General features: G+C 36.8%; 1 protein-coding gene across 1 annotated transcript in view; it reads left to right on the top strand.

Moving 5' to 3' along the window:
* Nucleotides 1-21,488, top strand: part of LOC145687929 (uncharacterized) — a 122,057-nt gene that overhangs the window by 50,026 nt on the left and 50,543 nt on the right. Inside the window, exon 2 of the mRNA XM_081761494.1 lies at nt 11,987-12,103. Within this exon, the coding sequence (XP_081617620.1) occupies nt 11,987-12,103 (117 nt within the window). The remainder of the gene's footprint in view (nt 1-11,986; nt 12,104-21,488) is intronic.

Raw genomic sequence — 21,488 nt, 5'->3', positions numbered from 1 at the left:
CTCCTTACACGTGATGCATTGGAAGACTCCGGTATGATTCGTGGAGCTGCCTTCTGACTTCATTGAGAAAACGCGAAATAGCAGAAGTGCACCAAAAACGTTGCCAAACTTGGAGGACATGACAAACAAACAAACAAAAAAGACTTAAAGAACTATAACAAAACACTAACAATGCTTCGAATTAAACAGTAAGAAAAATAATAGCAACAAGAATTTCAGGAATGATCAAAAAATGCATCAAAAGTTTTTGATCCTGGAAAATAATTAGTTCTTGGATCAGGGGCCACAAATTTTTTGAACGGCCCCTCAATCAAGTTTTCTTATATTTTACGGAATAAGCACATCATACCGAGTTAAGTGACAGTTTAGGTTTGGCTATACTGTACGTAGTTCTCCAGATATAAGACGTACAAGAAAAATTTTGATTGAAATATATTGGATCTTTTTATTTAGTTTTGGATCAGCGACCACAAATTTTTGAACGGCCCCTAAATCGAATTTCCGTATTTTTTGCGGAATAAGCACATCATACCGAGTTAAGTGATAGTTTGGGTTTGGCTCCACTATATGTAGTTCTCCAGATATAAGGCATAGAAGAAAATTTTTGCCTGAAAAGTATTGGATCTATTGATCCAAATATATAAAATAACGACAACAACAATAACAACAAATCGAAACTTAGCAACAATCTGACAACATTACACCCTCGGGAGATGTCGTCTGTATAACGTGAGAAACGACACTGGCAAAATTTCATGGGTGTGGGTTAATGAACGGGACACACCCTCGCGCTCTATTGGGTGGTGAAATTGGGAGATCTAGGTCAAGCTTCACGACTTCTCGCGATTACTATAGTTGTCTAAGTTATAGAATGAGTGAGTGAGTTATTTAGACACTTTTAATCCATAAACATTCTCTTCTGGCATCTAAATGATTTCCAGTAGCTTTTATATGAATGCAAAATAAGAAATTTCAGATGTCTCCGTTCTCAAAAAGAATTTACTTTGACATACTGTATTAACAGTTTCATGACTTTAAAAGTCGATTTAAGTTTGCGGGAGCTTAAACTCCACGTAATATCACTGTCTTGATCTTAAGAACCCCATGGCCATTACGTTTAATAATGTTGTAAATATCATTTCCACTATCATGATGACCAAGGTTTGCCAACAAAATCCTGTCAGGAGAGTAAACAAACAAATGGATGGATCATAGGTTGTAGATGAGTGACGTGGACCCCTGCCAACAGCTGGCAAACTGAACGGCCTTGATTACAAAGCAACCTCTGTTGTTTATTTTCATGAAGGAATTGGGAACTTCTTTTTCTGTCTAAGGCAGAGGGTGCAGCAGCATTGTAGTAAAAGAGAGAAAAAAATAAAACATCCTTCAACATCCGTTGTACTAAGGCCGACAGAATAAAAACAATTGTAAGAGCAGACAAGTGATTTAAACATGGTAATTACTTCCATGGCTGTCTGAAGGGAAGATTACACCTTAATCATTGCAAATTATTCGAAAATCCGCCAGATAATGATAAAGACTTAGTAAGTGCTCACAGCATACAGGTTTACTTTCATTTTCTTTTGTAGTTTGGTTTTTCTTCACCTAATGTATAGGGTATCTCGAAATTTAAGGCAGCAGACTTTGTTTCTTCGCAGTTAGACCTTTAAAAAAAAAAAGAATAAGCTAAATGAGATGAGTTTATGCAGGGTGTTTCAAAACAACACCGACAATGCTTGAGAGATGATTCCTGACACCAAGATAAGACAAAAAGTGGCCAACCTAGACCAACCTAGGTGCAGAAATCCACCATTTTGGAGTTATATTCTGCCAAAAACATGAAGAAATGAAATTTAAATGCCCATAGCTCCAACACTAGGGGACCTACCGTAGTTGGATCAAGACTTCACTTAGGAACTAGTATGTTCTCTATCCAAATATCCACTTTTCCGAATCCTTCTGTACTTCCGTAAAATTTTTATAGAGGTAGTTGGGGAGTAGTTCAAATTATATGCCCGTAGCCAAACACACCCTGTAAAAATTGTTCCGTGAGTACCTCAGGATTCCAAAACGTGTATTTCTGGATAGCGCACATATTAGTTCCTAAGTGAAATATTGACCCGACCATGGTAGGTCCCTTAGTATTGGAGCTATGGACCTTGAAAGTTCATTTTTCATGTTTTTGACAGCCTATAATTCCGTAAATGACGGATTTCTGCATCCAGGTTCGTCTATACTTTTTGTCTTATCTTCTTGCCAGGAATCACCTCCTAAACGTTGTCGGTGTTCTTTTGTAACACACGGTAGTTTAATACGAAGGAGCGCCAAAACTAGAGGTGGTGTAAAATAATGTAGAGATAGTTTTCTCAACCTGGGGATCTCGAACGGAGGAGAAAAAGATACATGTAATTACGATGTACTGCATTCTGGTGTGGAAGATCCGGGTTCGATTCCCGGTGGGAGCTCATGTGAATCGAATCGCACCTTAAGCTGTAAGTCTACGCCTCATATTGCTTGTTTGCTGAAACGGACGCTCACTAGTTAACAAAGGTTTTGTTACATAAAAGGAAATACCTGTTCTTAAAGGAACCTTTTGCGCTGAATTCGAATATGCACTCGGTTTTTCTCCATCACGTACGATTTTCCCATAACAGAGGGATTTTCGGGAAAATCCCTCAAAAATTTCCCTTTTCGTTTATTTTACACCCCAAGATCTTGTCCCCTTGCATATACTAACATAGAAATTATACCTAAGTATACTTTGATTCATATTTAACAAACCCTCCAAGTTTCGTAATAATCGCTTTATTCTTTCTAGAGAAATAAATATGTTTGTATGTATACTGTGTGTACTGTTTATTGCACCTTATAGTAATGCTTTCAGATCTCTTAAGTTGAGGTAAAACGTTTTGCTTTATTACCACAAACACATATATAAAATATAATACAATATAATTTACAAGTGTAACAATTTACAATAAACAATAATACAAATGTACCAAAAGGTCATGAAAAGACAATCAAAACTATCACAATATATGAAACTTCCATTGGGTTACAAAAACGTACACTACTTCCTTCTTTTGTAAGAAATGTTGCATTCTCTAACAAGACCCCAACAATAGTCCCCCATCATTGAAGGATCTCATCGTCCCTGGTACCTTTTCTCCATTGCCATTATATCTTGGTGGAATCTTTCCCCCTGTTCGTCGCTGAGAGCACCTAGGTTAGCAGGAAAGAAGCTGAGGTGGGAGTGCAAAAAGTGGATTTTTAAAGACATCCTACAACCCAACTCTTTGTATTTCTGTATCATGTCCTGTACGATTTCTGTGTAACTCTCAGCTTTGTTATTGCCCAGAAAGTCGCGCACAACACACTTAAATGCTGTCCAGGCAGCTAGCTCAGCACTGTTTAACTTGCTGTAAAAGCTATCATCAAGCATTAATTTCCTAATTTGGGGACCAATAAACACTCCCGCTGAAATCTTAGCATCACTCAGGTTAGGGAACTTATCTCGCAAATACTTGAAACCTTCACCAGATGTGTCCATGGCTTTGACAAAGTTTTTCATAAGTCCTAACTTGATATGAAGTGGCGGTAGTAATATCTTATTAGGATCTACCAAAGGAGCGTATTTGACGTTGCATTCTCCAGGTACGTAATTCACTCTAGGTTCCCATTCCTTCACTTCATAATGTTTGTCATCAGCTCGGCTATCCCATAAACATAAAAAACATTGGTACTTCGTGTAACCGCACTGCAGTCCTAATAGAATACCAACTACCTTGAGATCACAACATATTTGCCAACAATGGTCCTTGTAATTTATAAGATTTAGCAAAGTTGACATGGTGTCATAGGATTCCTTAATCTTCACTGAGTGCGCAAGTGGTATAGAAGGTTTTTTATTTCCATTATGTAAAAGAACAGCTTTAAGGCTGGCCTTTGACGCGTCGATAAATAACCTCCACTCTTCTGGAACGTAAGGAATTCCTAGCTCCGCCATCAACCCATTTATATCCGTACAAACGCACACATTATCTTGCATTGAGAAATAGCTTGAAAATTGAACATGTTTTTTCCTGTACACTGATATGTTCGTTTCTGCATCCAATAAGTTCCACTGCTGGAGCCTTGATCCCAGAAATTCCGCCTCTTGTTTTGTGAGGTGCAAATCACGGACTAGGTCATTAAGTTCACATTGCCGGATGAAATGTGGCTCGCGAACACAGTCAGGGATGAACGTTGGATCCTTGGATGTACATATTGATGTCGATGGTTCATCAAGGTCATGATCATCATCAGAGTCTTTTGGCCATATCTCTTCCCAGTTGGTAGGGGGCTCGGGAAGTGGAAGTTCATCCCCGTGCGGAATAGGTCTAATTGCGGATTTAACGTTGAGATAACTTATTGTGTATTTGCTTTTTTTAGAATGTCCCTTAACTACTGTGAGACAAAAATAACAATCATCCAGATGGTTGGTGGGTTCTCTCCACACCATTGGTACAGCAAATTTCATGAACCTCCGTTTCCCTTTGGCCCATGCAAGTAAAGTGTCGTAGCACGACGCACAAATTATGTTGGGTGCCCAAGTTTTGTCCTGATCTCCCACACGACATCCGAAATATATATAATATGCTAGTTTCACCGATGGCGTAATGGATCTACACTGTCCTTTAACTACAAACTGGCCACACACATAACAAAAACTATTTGGTGAGTTAACACACGAACGCCGTCCTCTTGACGCCATTGTACTGATCACAAACTAAACTTCTGGTCTTAGTTGGGTATAATGCCATTAAGATCAAACATGAAAGCACTCTTAGCAGCAAAGACAACTTTGAAAGTGAAGTAGTGTTAAACCACACGTCAATATAAAAATGTACAAAACTCCCTCACCAGGTGTCAAGAACACAAGAAAGAAAGAAACGCGCGGGGGGAGGGGGGAAACGATACCGTAGTGGAAAATTCAGACTGCATTAGTTCATTGTTGTCAACAATGAGTCTGTATTCCATTCTTTCTTTCTTTTGCATTCTGTTACATTTGATAACAAACATTGATAACCATTTCATGAACAAAACGAAAAAACTTGGAGAATTGTATATACATGTATTAAGATATACATATACTGTACGTTTAAAAAATATATACGTTGGAAGTACATTCTATTTTTATACACGTTTCTAATTTACAGAGAGCAATACAAGTGTGTTGTTGACTATTGTAAATATTCATTTTTATGTTTGTGTTTGTAGTAATAAAGCAAATCGTTTTTACCCCAACTCAGGAGATCTGAAAGCATTACTATCAGGTGCAATAAACAGTGCACACAGTATACATACAAATATATTTATTTCTCTAGAAAGAACAAAGCGATTTTTACGAAAATTTTAGGGTTTATTAAATATAAATCAAGGTATACTTAGGTATAATTTCTATGTTACTATATGGAAGGGGACAGGAGCTAGGGGAATAAAATATCTGAAAAAGGGAAATTTTTGAGGGAATTTCCCGAAAATCGCTCTGTTATGGGAAAACTGTACGTGATGGAGAGAAACCGAGTGCATATTCGAATTCAGCGCAAAAAGTTCCTTTAAGATCAGGTGATTTTTCTCATGTAACAAACAAAAAGTTTAAATTTGTTAACTAGTGTAATCAAAAATCAAGATTAAGAATTTATTATTTTGATACGCATACGTTTGTTCCAATAACTTACTTTCAAATACAGCAAAGAACATTCAACAAATGAAGAATTGTTGGAGAAAACAATTAGAATAAAAGAGGAAATGGAAGTGGCGAAAAATTCCACATTGAAATACAATAAAAATACAAACGAAACAGAAACTAAACATTGAAGTTGAAATCAAAATGAAGGCTGGTGTGAAACCTGAGCCTGGTGTGACTTTAATAGGCTTCACAAGCAATAAGCAGCAGTAATCAAAAAGCTTATTACAAACCAGTAATTGATTATAGAGCTGGCTGGCAATAGGGTGAGAAATTCTGATAGACTTAGTCTTTTTTTTTTTCTTTTTACCTGGCCACATATTATTTTTAGAAAAGCTATGTATTCTTATTCAGATCGTAAATCGTCTTTGTTTAATGAATGCACATATTCATTTCAGGGCAAAGTATTAAAATTTGTTGCAAACAGTTGTGTTAATGTAGCCTTTTTTAAAAAAAGAGAATTATAATGGTCAGATCTTTTGAAGCAAGACTGTACATTGACAAAATATGCAACAGTAATAAATAAATAAGCAAATTCTGCCTTCAAAGTCTGCAAAATTGACTTGAGTGCATTTGAAGCAATCAATTGCGTAAAAGATACCTAGTGAAGAGAAAAATAATTCAAATTATTTATTAAAACATTTTGAGAGCTCGAACCCAGTAAGCCCATGCCATTAGTAAGAAAGCCCTTTCCCTTTGCCATTTAACTTCATAAAATTTGATAGGTTACTAGTGAATTTTCACGTGTGTTCTACTTTTTTCGCCAGATGTCAGTGTACGAAAGGTAGCCCTACAAACAGAGCAGATGGAAGTTGTACAGCCAGCAACAAAAGTTCTTTCTCTTTGGTAAAATTTATTTTGGGAATAATGGCAGTAGGGCTGAACGTACAGAAAATTACATTCTTTTTTTAATTTACTGAAAACTCTAGGGTCTACTCAAATTGTCCTCCTATTCTGAAGTTATTTAGGAAACAAATTTCATCAAACGGAAAGAACTTTTGTCGCTGATTGTACAAGTAATACAAATCCATTCTTCAATTGACAGTGGAATTTCCAATGATGAACGCTAAAACAGACGATTATTCGATTAAGTAGTTCTAAACCATTCCCAAATACTTTCCAAAATATATGCTTTTTTTGTCTTTATTCATATACCTTTTATGTAGGGTCTACTCTACATTCGAATGCAGTATTGCCAGAACGTTGACACAAAAAGTTGCTAAACGAGATTTAAAATTACTCCAATTGTGGATAAAAAGTCATTAAAAAAGTATTCCTGAAAGTCCATGTCTATCTGCACTGTTTTGTCTCAGAGGAACTAGATAAAACCCAGGAACACCATATTGCCTACTAGAAACTCATAAGGCCTTTGATCAAACTAGGGAACTTTCGCACCAAACATGACTGCTGTACCACTGAGCCAACGTGCCTCTCTCATATCAAATTATCCAACACGGTCGTCTCTGGCGAGGGTGACATGGGGGACGCGTCCTCCCAAATATTTTGAGTACGAGATAAATGGATCAATGCTGAAAGTATTTAGATCTATATGGAAGAAGTAAAAAACATAGGCAGAAGAAATTAAGTTATGCCTTTTCTTAAACATTAGGTTAATGTGATTAGAATGTCCGCCTGCCTGACGTGTGAAACTTTCAAAGTGCAAATTCGTTGTTGTGAAGTAAAATAAAGTAGGATGAATGGCTAATCCAATTAAGGCTCACAAGCTCCCTTCTTTCCTCTAGTTGTGACTCACTGTCTTATCACCCACAGCAGCACTGGTGAAGAATATCGCTATGAGCAGAATGCAAGAAAAGCCAAAATGCACACTTGGTAAAAAGTCCGTAAGTACTCATTGTTGTTTGCTATATCACTGATATTCAAACATGATTATGCTTGTTTTAACTGTCAACTCAAGCAAGAGACTGTTGGCGTTTTGTTTGATCTACATTCCCCAGTCAGTGAACACTCACTCATTGTAAACACTGACTCGGGAATGTAAATTTAAAGGAAGGACAACAGTCTCCTGCATGATTTGACAGTCAAAACAACAATAAACAGAATTGAATATTATTGAAATAACAAGCAGAAAGAGAAATATTACTTACGTACTTTTTTTTTTGCTAAGCATGCATTTTGACCTTTCTCGCCTTTTGCTGATAGCGACATTCTTTACCAGTGCTGCTGTTGGTGATAAGGCAGCAGGGATGAATTCAGGGGGTAGCCCGGGGGGGAATCTCCCCCCGAAGAAAATTCATTCCCCCCCGGAGAAACTAAAAAAAATTCAGTCACAAAATGTAGAAATTACTTCACCCAATTATTTGCTTTACTTTCCGTGCACGTGCAGACGAAATCCGATCTCTCAATATACATATAAATGACGCAGACCCATTCCATATAAATGTTAAACATGTAACATCTAAGATAGAATACCAAATAGTCAATAAAACTTGTATTTTTAACTCTATGACCGAGTTTGGGAGAACATGAAATTGTTAACTGTTGAAGAAAGGTTTGTATTTTAGTAAATACTATACTCTCGCACTATATTATATATTGGTAGGTAGCACTAGCACAGATTGAGATAGGAAAGGAAAGATAGGGAAGATCTTTCGATCATTTCATATGATCTCTGATGTCAGCAGACTTTAGTTCTTGAAAATGTACAGTTCTTGCATTATTTAAAATAGAGCGCCTAAATCCCATTTCTCGCATCGGAAATAACAGACGTAAATGTGTTTTACGATTGTTAAAGTAAACACACCTTTCTTCAATTAAAAATAAGTCAGTTAAAGGGTGAGATTCAGAGGGTGTCATTTAGAGGGATCAGGGAGGAATAGTTATCCCTCCTGGGTTAGTGATTTATATAGAATTTATCAATATAATAGTAGTATATAAGTGAAAGATTGGTATTGAAGGTGATGAAGATCCTGCTCAGTGCCGTGCCATGTGGGAGGGGCAAGTGGGGCTACGGCCCCGGACGCCGAAGTAAGAAGCGCAAAATTCGGGAGGGAAAAAGAAAGGAAAAGTAGGAAAGAAGAAAAGAGGAATGAAACACATGTGCACATGTGGGCATGTGCACATATATAAAATGAAAGGAGAAAATTAATAAAAAATGCTCAAAATGAAGGAAAAACAGGGCTTAGTTTTAAAAATTTTCTCACCTTTCGCGCCTGTTCTGTCTACCTCACTCATATATGCGGGGGTGCCCTCGTATACTCTCACGCCAAGTTCTGATTTTGCACGACACGGCGCTAATAGTACTGAAGATTTCGTAAACTAAACTATTGCAGTGCAGAAACCAAGCCTAATATGCTTCATTTAGAATCAGAAGTGTGAGAAAGAATGATAACTTTCATCTACATGAAATATTCACTTTTTGTTAAGATTTTCCTATGTATGTTTGTTTTAGGACAAAACATATTTGAGTTAATTTAAATCTTTTTAAAAACTTCTACATTAGTCATAATCAGTAACTACTGAGTATAGGAAATAATAACAAAAATAGCTACTGTAAATAGCAGTTAAAGTTTAGTCTAAAATATTTTTGCCAGTCTTTATTTAATGTTTTAGATAAAATTAAATTATTGTTTTTTTAATTATAATCTCACATTGAATATTTATCAGCAATTAGTCTCAATATTAGGTAAGATGTGCATGTGAATGAAATTGTTAAATATGCTGCTTTCTTGCAAAAATACAGAAAAACAACCTTCCCCCCCGAGGAGTTGACATTCCCCCCCGGGTGAAAATGTCTGAATTCAACACTGTAAGGCAGTGAGTCACAACTAGAGGAAAGAAAGGAGCTTGAGGACCTTAATTGGACTAGCCATTCATCCTACTTTATTTTACTTCACAACAACGAATTTCCAATTGAATTTGTGAACAAAACACCTCCTAGAGGATGACGTCATTAATTAATACTTTGATCCCCTTCTGCTCAAAAGCACAAAATGCGCTTTGTTGTGAGTTATGGTGTACTAAAGGAGTAACTATTTCCAACATTTCAGATTTTTTTATCCAGGCCCATTGGGGATATTGGACAGTGAAATATGGCAAATTGGCATAATTCCGCAACTTTCCGATATTTTCTCAGGCATTTGGGAGCATCTACAGGTCTGCAATTTTTTTTAGCATATACTTATGACCCCAGACTACATACACATACAAATTCAGACCTCTACGTCAATTGCTTCCTCTTCCCAAATATGTCTTCAATGTCCAAAAATGTTGCTACTGTAGGCCCTGATTTCACCTCTTTCAACTGGTTTTAGGCAAAAATGTTAAGAGGATAAATTTTTAGCTCTGTACAAGTTGGACACGTCCACCAGCAATTTTCAATTTGCTAGGACAAATACATGCTGAGATATTCAAAACAACGTAAACGCCTGAAATCGAGAAAACGCAAAATGGCGGCAGAAGCTGCGTCGCTACGCGATGTTTTCAAAAATTATTAATTGCGTTTTTGAAGTACCCAGATATAGTATAAACATTGGTGAAAAAATTAGAGTAATTGGAGATGGTCGAGCGGCACATGCTTGATCACTTCGAATGGATTGATTCTGACGAATTGTGTGGCTAAAGGTAGAAAGAGCGGATGTCATTAGTAAAGTACTGGCATTCTAGTCGTCTCCCCAATTTTAAAATGCCAAAGATGCCCATGTTATCCAATAAGTCATTTTAATAAGAATTTCAATAACGAAACTTCAATTACAATTCAAACAGTAATGCCGTGGCCTATTTTTCATTACATTCTGTAAGAATACGAGAAGAACGGTATTATATCCAAAAACGGCAACTGTGATGGTGTTTAATCCGCTACAGACAATTAATAAATCTAATCACGTTTTTCAACTTCGATTGTTTCAGGACATTGGCCAAAGTACAAAGTTATTATTTTTCATCGCAAGTCGTGCGGAAGTTATTGCCGCACAAGTTGTTGTATTTAAGCACGCTCTCTGTTCAAAATTCTGTTTTAGAATTACTAAGACGTAAAAGCTGATGAAACAATACGTGAACGTTTTTTTTTTCTTGCTTTCTTTATGTAAAGGCATTTACTTAGTATGTTCTGTTCACTGGAAGTCATATTTACTAAATTTTAAAACAGAAAATATGTAATTGATACAATCATTGACCATTGACCAGGGCAAATAAAATAGACGGATCAGATTTCAGAAATTTGTTCTGTGTAATCCAATAAACGTACTATGTTATTGTGAGACATGCTTTCCGAAAGATTAACTTTCAAAGTTTAATTTCCACGCAGTGTTACTGCTTTCTAACCGAGCATGAAATGAATATCAGCAACGAGCATGAAATGAATATCAGCAACGAGCATGAAATAAATATCAGCAACGAACATGAAATGAATATCAGCAACGAGCATGAAATGAATTTCTGATATTTAGTGCGACATGCTACAAAAGATTCGTCAGGAGACGGACTATCTGCTTGATGTGTGTGTCAGGTTAAAAGTCAAGTTACTTCCTAAATCGAGGCTGGAGATTCCAAAGCCAGATGTGAAATATAGTAAGCACGTAAACTCCGCGTGGGGCGCCCTGAGTAATTCGAAGAAGGTGCATATACTTTATCATTATTATTTATTTTACTCAAACAACTTGTTTTTTAGACAATGTTTCATCCATATTTACCTTACCTGCTATTCGTCATTTTTAAGCTCTTCATTATGTCTTTGCAATAAGCTTTCAATTAGCCATCTCCTTATTATAGTTTTTGGGATATATGAACAAATTCATTTTTGTTCATTGATTTTCCAATGACATTAACGTTAATGTTTTGTGCATTTTTTTTTTTTTTTACTATGTTCCATCCATTTTAAGACCATTTGCTTTTGAAATATAGAATGTACATAGCCTCTTCTAGTCTACATTTGAGCTGAATTTCAACCATCTCCCTCTTTTGGTTTCTGAGATAATTGGGGATTATACCAGGGTCCGCAAGTACCAGAGGTAAGCTCACTACCACTGAGCCACCGTGCCGAAATAGAAAAAAGAAGACTATAGTGTGGTAGTCCGTACGGGTATTTATTTATTTATTTACTTATTGTTGCGCAAATATACAAATTGAACAAGGAAAAGAATATTTTCCAATATGGACTTTTTATTGTTTGTTTTCTTGCAGCTGCAAAGAGTATATTGAACTCTATGCCTCCTACCGATGAATGAATATGTTGTACCACATAAGTTGATTCATGCTAAATGATTTATTAGCTATATATTTTTCCATTGGGCTTTGTTCCAGATGGAAGCTGCTAGGAGGTTTAAGATCCACACGAGGTCTGCTGGCTGTGGGTGTTGAGCGTGTGCGTGGTTTAGAGAAGAGACTCGGGGACTTGGAAAAATTACAAAGCAAGGAAAGGTAAGAGACAATTTACTACCTATTTCACTCCATGAAGTATACTTAAAATATAATTTATGTTTCCGTCATGGAGCTTAATCTAGAATTAGTTCGGCACCATAACTTTTTTCTATATTTTATTTAATATAGATATTACTTTGCAAGTAGAATAAAAATCAAAGGAAAGTAAATCAGAGCATCGAGACAAGTTCATAGAATCACAGTAAATTAGAGGCCTGATGCTCATTGAAGACGAAGAAGAAAATACTACCCATAATTTTGGAGGTGTAAGAGCTGATGTAGTTTGGATATCTTGTTAATGTGTAGGTTTACGCCTTGCTATTGAAATGGGGTGTTAAAGTTCCAAAAAGAAGACTATATCCTCGTTGGAAGAACGCAGATACAAGTTCGATCCACCTACAGATAGAAATGTACTAGCAAGCTGGAATGGCAGACAGGAGAATAATGGCATATTGTCGCTGCGCCTCGAAAAACCACTATGTGACATTTTAGTCGAAAATGAGTTATGTCGTGCAAATAAACCAGACAGCTGTCAGGCAGCGTCCCTTATAATGTCATAAGTTAATATTAAATTGTTTCGCGACAACAATGAAAATTATAGATTGAAATTAAAGGCTTCTGGTTGTCATCACGTACGCATTGATTAATGTATGCAAATCCTCTATGTGCTTATAAAGGTGCAAAAGGTGCTACATAAACACAAAAATAGTAATATAATACTGTTGAAGCAAGCTAAAACAATGTGCGGTGCATAATATATGCAGAACCAGTCTTAATACATTTTTCAAGTGTTTCCGTGTATTTGGCAAAAGTTTTCGAGTTCGGAATGTTTCTTGCTTCTTCTGAAAAGTTGTGGTTTTAACACATAGCGGTTCTTCGAGGTGCAGCGACGATTTGTTGGGTTCTTTTCTATTTTACAGTTGACAGAAAGTATATAACGTGCTTCGCAATTGAACACACTTCCTTTCTACTTTCCTGTGTTATTTTATTTTTAGTAGATCGGCGAATTTGCTTGAAATTCCAGTTTATTGTGTTGGATAGTTTGATGACAGTTTGCATTCACATTCATTTTGTTGGTTTGGTTAGCAGGGGCGCAAATAAGGATCCCGCAGACCCCACATTGCAGGGGAACTCAAGCCTTAAGGAACCTCCAAATCGTGAAGTGGGACGTAGAGAAGCGGCCCCACCCCACGCTGTCTGCAGGAGGGCCCCCAAGCCTTTAGTTACGCCACTGCTTCATAGCTGCAATTAGATACGAATTCTTGTTCTCGTGGAAATTGTGAACAAACACTACGTGTGTGAGTTTTCTCGGGATTATCTCGTTTTCTTCTACTTTCATCATTCTAGCATTATCATTTACTCATAGTCACCGTCTCCCTTACAAGGAGAGTTTTCAGGAGAAAGCACTCGCCTGCAGAGAAACTAAGCATGCTATTTGAAGAACCAATTCATCCTTATTACAACAAGCTAATAAAATTCCTGTACGGTTGGGGACTGTTCGAGAGATTCAACTTGGAAGTTGATATGAAAAAATGAGTATATGTGCATTTTAAACGCGTTAAGTACAGTATTATTAGCAACGAATATCGACATATGAATTGAAATCTATCGGAGATAACAAAAAACTGTTTTACAATAACTAACTGGTTTGTTAAATAAAATTAGTCGTTATATTGTTCACAATAATGATAGGTTAGAGATGAAAATTGATCACTGCTGTTCTTCTGTTCTATGAAGAAATGACGCAGGCAAAAGACTTCCTTGCATCATTAATATTTTATATGTGGAATTACGTAGCATCCATGAAGGGCACATTTCGCATAACCAAAGCGAAAAGTAAAAGGGACAGGTGATTCAAAAGACATAATTTGTTCGGTGACCTGCCTTCTGGAAACAATCCAATGTATCGCTGTGATCGGAACTGATTCATTAGAATGGACACGAACTTTATTTCACTGTTTCGTTGTTACATCATAACGTTTGGATTAAATTGTTCCATGCTATGTACAAATCTTCTGCCATAATCTTTGATTGGTCGGAATCCAAACACATCAAATGGTTTACAAATCATGTGCAAAGCGTGCATTTAACGTTGAATCTTTCGAAAAGTTCTGAACCGTACATAAATTTTATTAGCTTGTTGTAACCAGCATGAATTTGTCTTTTAAATGACACCCTTAGTTTTTCTGCAGGCGAGTGCTTTCTACCGAACTTCTCTTGTTAGAGTCGATCCAAAACCACGGTACGTTAAGCTCAAAAACAAGAAGAATACAAGGTCTGTCCCAAAATTAATGCACCCCATTTTCTTCTGCCGCGACTATCCGTCACAGAGCGTTGCCCTTGCATGAAAGGATGGATGGAGTCTTCGAAAAATAGCGCAACCTGCTTCAGTCAGCTCCGAGCTCCTGGAGAGTCACAGTGCCTATTTCATTGGCCCCTTGTGTGAGTGCTCGGTCGAAATCAAGATTTTTAAAAATCCTCTTGATTTTTTTTGCCAAATTCTACGTCGAAGTACTGAAAAGGCTAAAGCAACGAGTTAGTCGCGTCAGGCGGGAGATCAAGAAGTCCTGAAAGCTGCACCATGACAATGCTACCAGTTACACCATCTTTATGACGACCGACTACCTGACCAAGGCCGGTATCTCAACGCTCCCCCAACCGCCTTACAATCATGATTTGTCCCCGCCCGGCTTCTTTTTTTTTTTCGAATATTAAAAAATTCCACAAAGGACAGCATTTGGGAACCCTGGGGAACATCAAGGCGGCTACGACGAGGTTACTAAAGGACATCCCTGTGACGGACTTCCAGGACGCATAGAAAGCATGGAAATCGCGTTGGAACAAATGTGTTGAAGCGGGAGGGATGTATTTCGAAGAATATTGAGCAATTGTACGAATTGATTCAATAAATATCTTAAAATAAAAATGGGCGCTTTATTTTTAGGACAGAGCCTGTATAATGTAGTTTGAGGAAGTTAGTCTAATGTATGTATGTGTCTTATCAAGAAAGCGGTGTGTTAACCCCTGCAATCTTAAGTTCGTTCGTCCTAGCTCGAAGGAAGACCCGAGTGTCAATAAAACTTAAATTAGCAATTGTTTCAATTAAAATATTTATTATTCACTTTTAATAAGTGCAAAAAATTCTTATCACAGAAATCCACCAGTTGTCCTGTCGGAGGTTCACGCTTCCATGCCAAGTCCGCTAGATTCGGTGTTTATATAAAATTTTACTCATTGGGAAGCTCTGAAGTAAACAAAATGATCATATCATCATAAGAACGACCACACCGTTCCTGCCATCAAGTTCATTTGGGTGTGCCAATTTGGTTGACGTCACAAGGTCGCATCGGCATCAGCCCACATTATCCATAACTATTTCGTCGGTCGGAATCATGTGCTCGCCAGAGAAGGAAGTGCCGCTGTAGGAATCTTTGGAGGCAAGGACAGCTGCTCGCCTGTGATTACTGGTTATCCAACGTCTCGGGTCGATTTATATCTGAAGTTTTGATAGCAAAAACCTACAACTTACACATAGGCGAGGGCTGGACTCAACTACTAAACTACTAGGCATAGAAATGGAGGTGGGTTGAAAAAAAAAAACTGCAGCTGGAATAAATAGTTTGTATTCTGTGTATTAAGGAACATAATAATTATTCTATTCGAAGGAGCGTAGATAGGATTTGGTAAATATTTATCCGAATTATTACATGTTCTTGTTAAAACGATGAACATACAAGCACGAAATGTGTTAAAGACTATAGGTGCTTTCCCATATTCAGAATATGAATATCTCATTTACTTACGCAAATTTGGAAATTCAGTCCTGAAGAAATGTGGGAAAGAACACATTCACACAATTATTTATTGATTGTTTCGAACCGCCGAACGCAAAGACACGAAATTTGGTGTATGTGAGAGGGTTGTTTCACACAATACGAACTGTTATTCACTTTACGCAATCAATGAGGGGGGAATAAAGCTGATCAAAGAGCCGTAAATACTAACTGCTGATTGACAAACTTCTTATAAGAGCGAAATACTTTTGAATGACTGCTCACTGAATGATTGGAACCCCTTAACTGAATGATATTAAATTGGACAAGGATGCTGTTCTTAACTTTCTGGTGCTCCCTAAGAAAAGATTTTAACAATTCCAACCCTTAAAGCATTTGTGATTTGACCAGTCGGAGATAACTGTTAACTCGCTCGTAACGACACTTTTTTTTTTATCTAGGAATTTTCGTTTGAAAGAATAGGACTCATCATTAACTTGGAAAAATTTTGTTATATATTTTATGGAGAATATTGTTGTAAATATAAATTTCATTTGATTCGGAATTAGTGTTACCAGCAAACCTGCGCAAGCACAAGACACTATTGTTGTCTGAATGATTGAATATGATACAAAATAAAAAAAATATATATATTGATGGCTAGCAAGGTAGTTTTAATAACACGTTAATAATATCTTTAATTAATAATTTCTCGATAATTACTCGAATTTAAGACGTCCTCGAATCTAAGAGGCACCCTGATTTCGCTGGGTTAAATTAAGGAAAAATAGTAATATGTTCCGTTTTTATTATTACTAAAGCGCTCTTTGATATTGCTCATTTTCGGTGATTTTTATATATCCCTCTCCTCTCCCCATTTTGCGGGTCATGGCAAGATAAAAATTATCCCAGACACGAATGTCATGTATGTTGAAAATTTAATCGAGATCAGTTGGGTGGTTCAAGAGTTAAGTTCTGGTTATTTTTATATATTAATCTTCCCTCCCCCTCCCCAGGCTCTACCCTCAAAGTACAATTATTAAAAAAAAAAACTGTCCAGGTTGGAACGTCATCTATGTTGAAAATTTCATCAAGGTCGGTCAGGTGGTTCAAGAGTTATTAAGTTTTATTTATTTTTATATATCTCTTCCCTCCCCTCCTTGTACCCTAAGTTCTACTGTCAAAGGGATATGATAAAAACCACCCCAAGTCTGAACCTCATCTACGTTGAAAATTTGATTAAGATCGGTTCGGCGGTTAAGCGGGATGAAGTAACAAAGACAGTCACTTCTCTTTTATTTTTTTTACATATATATCCCCCCTACTCCCCCCTACATTGTGCCGTCAAAGTAAAATGGCGAAAATATTCCAGGTCCGAACCTTATCTATGTTGATAGTTTGATCGAGATCGGTCTGTTGGTTCAAGAGTTAGTAAGTTTTATTCATTTTCATAAATTTACCCTCCTCCCCTCCCCTCCCCTCCCCTCTCCTAAGTTTTATCATTAATGTGAAATAATAAAAAACTTCCCAGGTCTAAACTTCATCTATGCTGAAAATTTGATTGAGATCGATCGGGTGGTTCAAGAGTTATTAACTCACGAACATGGTCACTTTTATTTTTATATTTATTGATTTTTGTATACCTCCCCCTCCTCCCCATCCCCTACGTTGTTCCGTCAAAGTGAAATAGTAAAATCCATCCCAGGTACAAACGTCATCTATGTTGTAAATTTGATTGAGGTTGGTCGTTTGGTTCAAGAATTATTAAGTTTTATTATTTTATAATTCCCCCTTCTCATGCTTCCCTAAGTTCCACCGTCAAAGTGAATAGCCAAAAACAGTCCCAGGCCAGAAGTGCATCCACGTCAAAAATTTGATCGAGATCGGTCGGGTTGTTCAAGAGATTAAGAGTCACAAACATAGTCACTTTCAATTTGGATCTGAAGTTTTTTGTTCACAGACACCGCTATTAATATATAGATTGGTATCAGAACGGTGAGATTAATTGAGACGCAGAAGGTATACTTTAACCATGATGACTTGAACGCTAGCAGAATTTAAAACGAAAGTTAGAATAATATAAGAAGGTATTACATAGTCAATGGCAGAATATATGTACAGAAGAGGTTTTTTTTTTTTTTTTTTTAAATAAACTCTTGCCAATAGGTTCTAATGCAATTTTGCGTTGGCTTATAAATTCCACTCACCGTATATACCAACTAGGGATGGCCAAAATTTTTCGGATCCGGATCCGGATCTTGCCGGATCCGGACCTAGATCCGGATCCCGGATCCGAAATTCGGATCTCGGATCTGGATCCGGATCTCGGATCTGGATCCGAAACTCGGATCTCGGATCTGGATCCGGATCTCGGATCTGGATCCGAAACTCGGATCTCGGATCTGGGTCCGGATCTCAGATCTGGATCCGAAACTCGGATCTCGGATCTGGATCCGAAATTCGGATCTCGGATCTGGATCCGAAATTCGAATCTCAGATCTTGATTCGTATCCAAACCTGCATCTGAAATTGTGATGATAAAATTGAATATATAAAATTCGTCAAAACTTTTTTTCAGATTCACTAATATAGTAGGTTGCTGTGCTTTTAAATGTTTCCATAACACGTTTGTGCTACCTTTGTTCTTTATTTTATTTTAACCTTGCAATATTTACATCGAAGTCTCTTTAGTAAAATATTTCCAAGTTTGCCTTCTTCCCATTTCATAGTATACTGAATTGTCTGAAAACTGATGTAAATGGTAACAAATTCTTCTGTTTAGCTCCTCTTCGAAACTTTATGTTAACTTCACATTGAAAATGTTTATTTTATTCTTAGGAAATAAACTTTCTTATTTTCTCATTTACAAATGAAATATCTTTTAGATAAGACCCTTCTAATCGCAGGAATACTGGACAAAACAAACTCTTTATTAATAGTAGTTTCTGACTTACTAGAGTCCAACCATCAACAAATGTAATAATGAATATCTTTCACTTCGAAGGTACAGCAAAAAATATAGACTGGTTGACGTGGAACAACAGTAGATTTGTAAACATACACACGAGAATTTCAGAAGAGCGATATAGTTGTGTAGTATTATTAGTATTAATAAAAGTGTTCGTTGTATGACTTTATTACCTAACTTATGGCTTGCCCTTCTGAGGTCAGGAGTTTGTTGAAGGAGTAAATATAAAAGAGATTTCTGTTATTTTTTCTTCACCCTCCAGGTTTCTTTAATCATACATTGCAGGACGTAACCAAAACATATCCATGCATCGTATCATTGAAGCGTTTTGTGTTTTGTATATTAAAGTGTTCAAAAATATTTAACATATTCGCATTTGTTCATGTGATCTCAGGTTTAATTCTCGGTGGAACATACATGAGAAAATTGAAAGCTGAAAAAATATGAAAATAGTATTTAAAAGTCAGGAAATTGATATTAAAACTTTAGCTATCTATTGGGACTGTAAGGCTGTAGTTAAATTAACCCACACGTTTCGTGAAGATATATTACGTCGTTATTGTTTATTTACTATAAGCTACCAGATACATCCTCAGAGGCCACTTTACACTGTAGTAATCAACAGATGAAAACATTGGAAAAGGAATGGAAGGAAGGTCTCCAGAGCCTTAGATCAAGGTACTAACCTAGCATTTGCCCAGTATAACTGAGGAACAACCCTGGAAAATCCTCAGTCAGGATGGCTGGTCTCCGAATTCGAACCCGGTATTATCCAATTGCGAAGCAAGAATCCTAACAAGTAGCCTGAGCTCGCTCCGTATTATTATTATTATTATTATTATTATTATTATTATTATTATTATTATTATTATTATTATTTAATTAACGTGATGTTCTAAAATTAGTGCAAATTAAACCCCACTTTCATTATTGCTGATGTTATAGTTAATAAGCCTACACGAGACATCAGTCCCCCGTCAAGAAAGAATACTAGAACTGGAATTCAGGAAGCGGGGGTGAAGAGATTAATGAGGATGAGGAAACTATGTACGATGCAAAAACTGATAAATTATGACTTCATCACAGATATATTCACTTACGTCAATTAATATTTCTCTGATACATGGCACTCTTACTTTCTATAGTGGCAGGAAAATGGCCCGCTCTTGTAAACGAACACACTAAGCATGTGCATATAGGCGCAATGTCCGTGCAAAAGAAACATAGGTAAAACCAGAAAAAAAAATAGGGAAAGCAAGGGGAAAGTGATAAAACGCCATTCAGCTTAAAAAAAAAAAGCTAAAAATAACTAAACTTAGAGCTACGAAAGACGCGAGGCGAATTTTATCGAAAAGATTGTTTTTCCTTGTGATTAGTTGTGCTAACTATGAACATGAATTAAAAAGAAAACAAGTAGCTAGCTCTGAATTTTGCAAACTGGTTGAAAAGAAAATATTGGAAAAAAATTAATAATAAAGAAAGCATTTATGATAATTAAAACAAACTAAATTCTTGGCACCCAGTCCCTTGGTTCCTACCAGCGGACTTACGTTCAAAGTGGGAAGGTGTAGTCAACGCATCGACACCCGAAGTCCCTAATGCCGGCTTTCTAGACTGGAGTCCGCTACCTTTTACTTAAGATAACTCCCCAATTGTCCTCACGATGCTGGGTCAACATCGAAATTGTTGAGTGCCTCTCCGGAAATTGAACCCATGACCACGGGCACCGAAGGCACGCGCTAACCTCTGCTTTTTATATATAAAAAGGTAACAGCTTTTATCAGATTATTGAACCTGTTGAACGCTTTGCACGGATTACACTGTAACCATTACGACACCACACAGACATAGAAGTAAACTAGGACAGTTAAAAACACCTATGCCCGAAGTGGGATTTGAATCCAAGACATTCACAGTAAACGATCCACAGCCTAATGCCGCAGACCACTCGACTATGGCTGTCGGGTTTTATCGGCTAATCTGTAGTATATTTAAAGTAACTGATTATTTTAAAAGTTGCTCCTAAATACTGACAATCTAAGTCTTATGTATCAAATATTTCCTGCGATAATACCATACACTCTCCGACTTCTATAGACGAAAAGCCATAGTTACCCACATTATCTACTACAGAAATAAGTTCTGATTCTCTAGTAGCTGCTGATGGTGATAGTCAAGGTTCACCGAAGCATGATCCCAAACCCAAACTGAGATATTGATGTCACTGAAACGCCTGAAAAGCCATTGTGGGTAAGTGAATTGCCCACTTGTCAGGATGAAGTGCGATGGTGATGTGAAATGCGGGGCTGTCAGAGGTACTACTTACAATAATTGGATTTATAATATTCTAGGTTTCCGTAAACCCTCTTCAAGAAGATAACTGTTAATCTTAGGTTTGAAAATGTTACATAAAAAGTTTTATTGCTATCATTAGGTTGCATATAAATCTCTTTATTCCGGAATTATCGGATTTACTTTAACGCTTAACTTTCACATCTTTTCTGATTTTCGAATATTTAAATCACGATTATCCCCTTAAGGTCAATTAGTGATATTTTAACTCATCTCGAACCAACTATATATATAGTTAGTCTTGTTATATGGGAATAATTGAGACCAGAAGCAGTCTACAGGCTAAGTTCAA

This window comes from Thermobia domestica, chromosome 6 (genome assembly GCF_964235325.1).
Source record: "Thermobia domestica chromosome 6, izTheDome1.hap1.1, whole genome shotgun sequence".
NCBI classification, from domain to species: Eukaryota; Metazoa; Arthropoda; class Insecta; order Zygentoma; family Lepismatidae; genus Thermobia; species Thermobia domestica.
The sequence above is the reverse complement of the archived record's forward strand: the minus strand, read 5'-3'. Positions and strand labels throughout refer to the sequence as shown.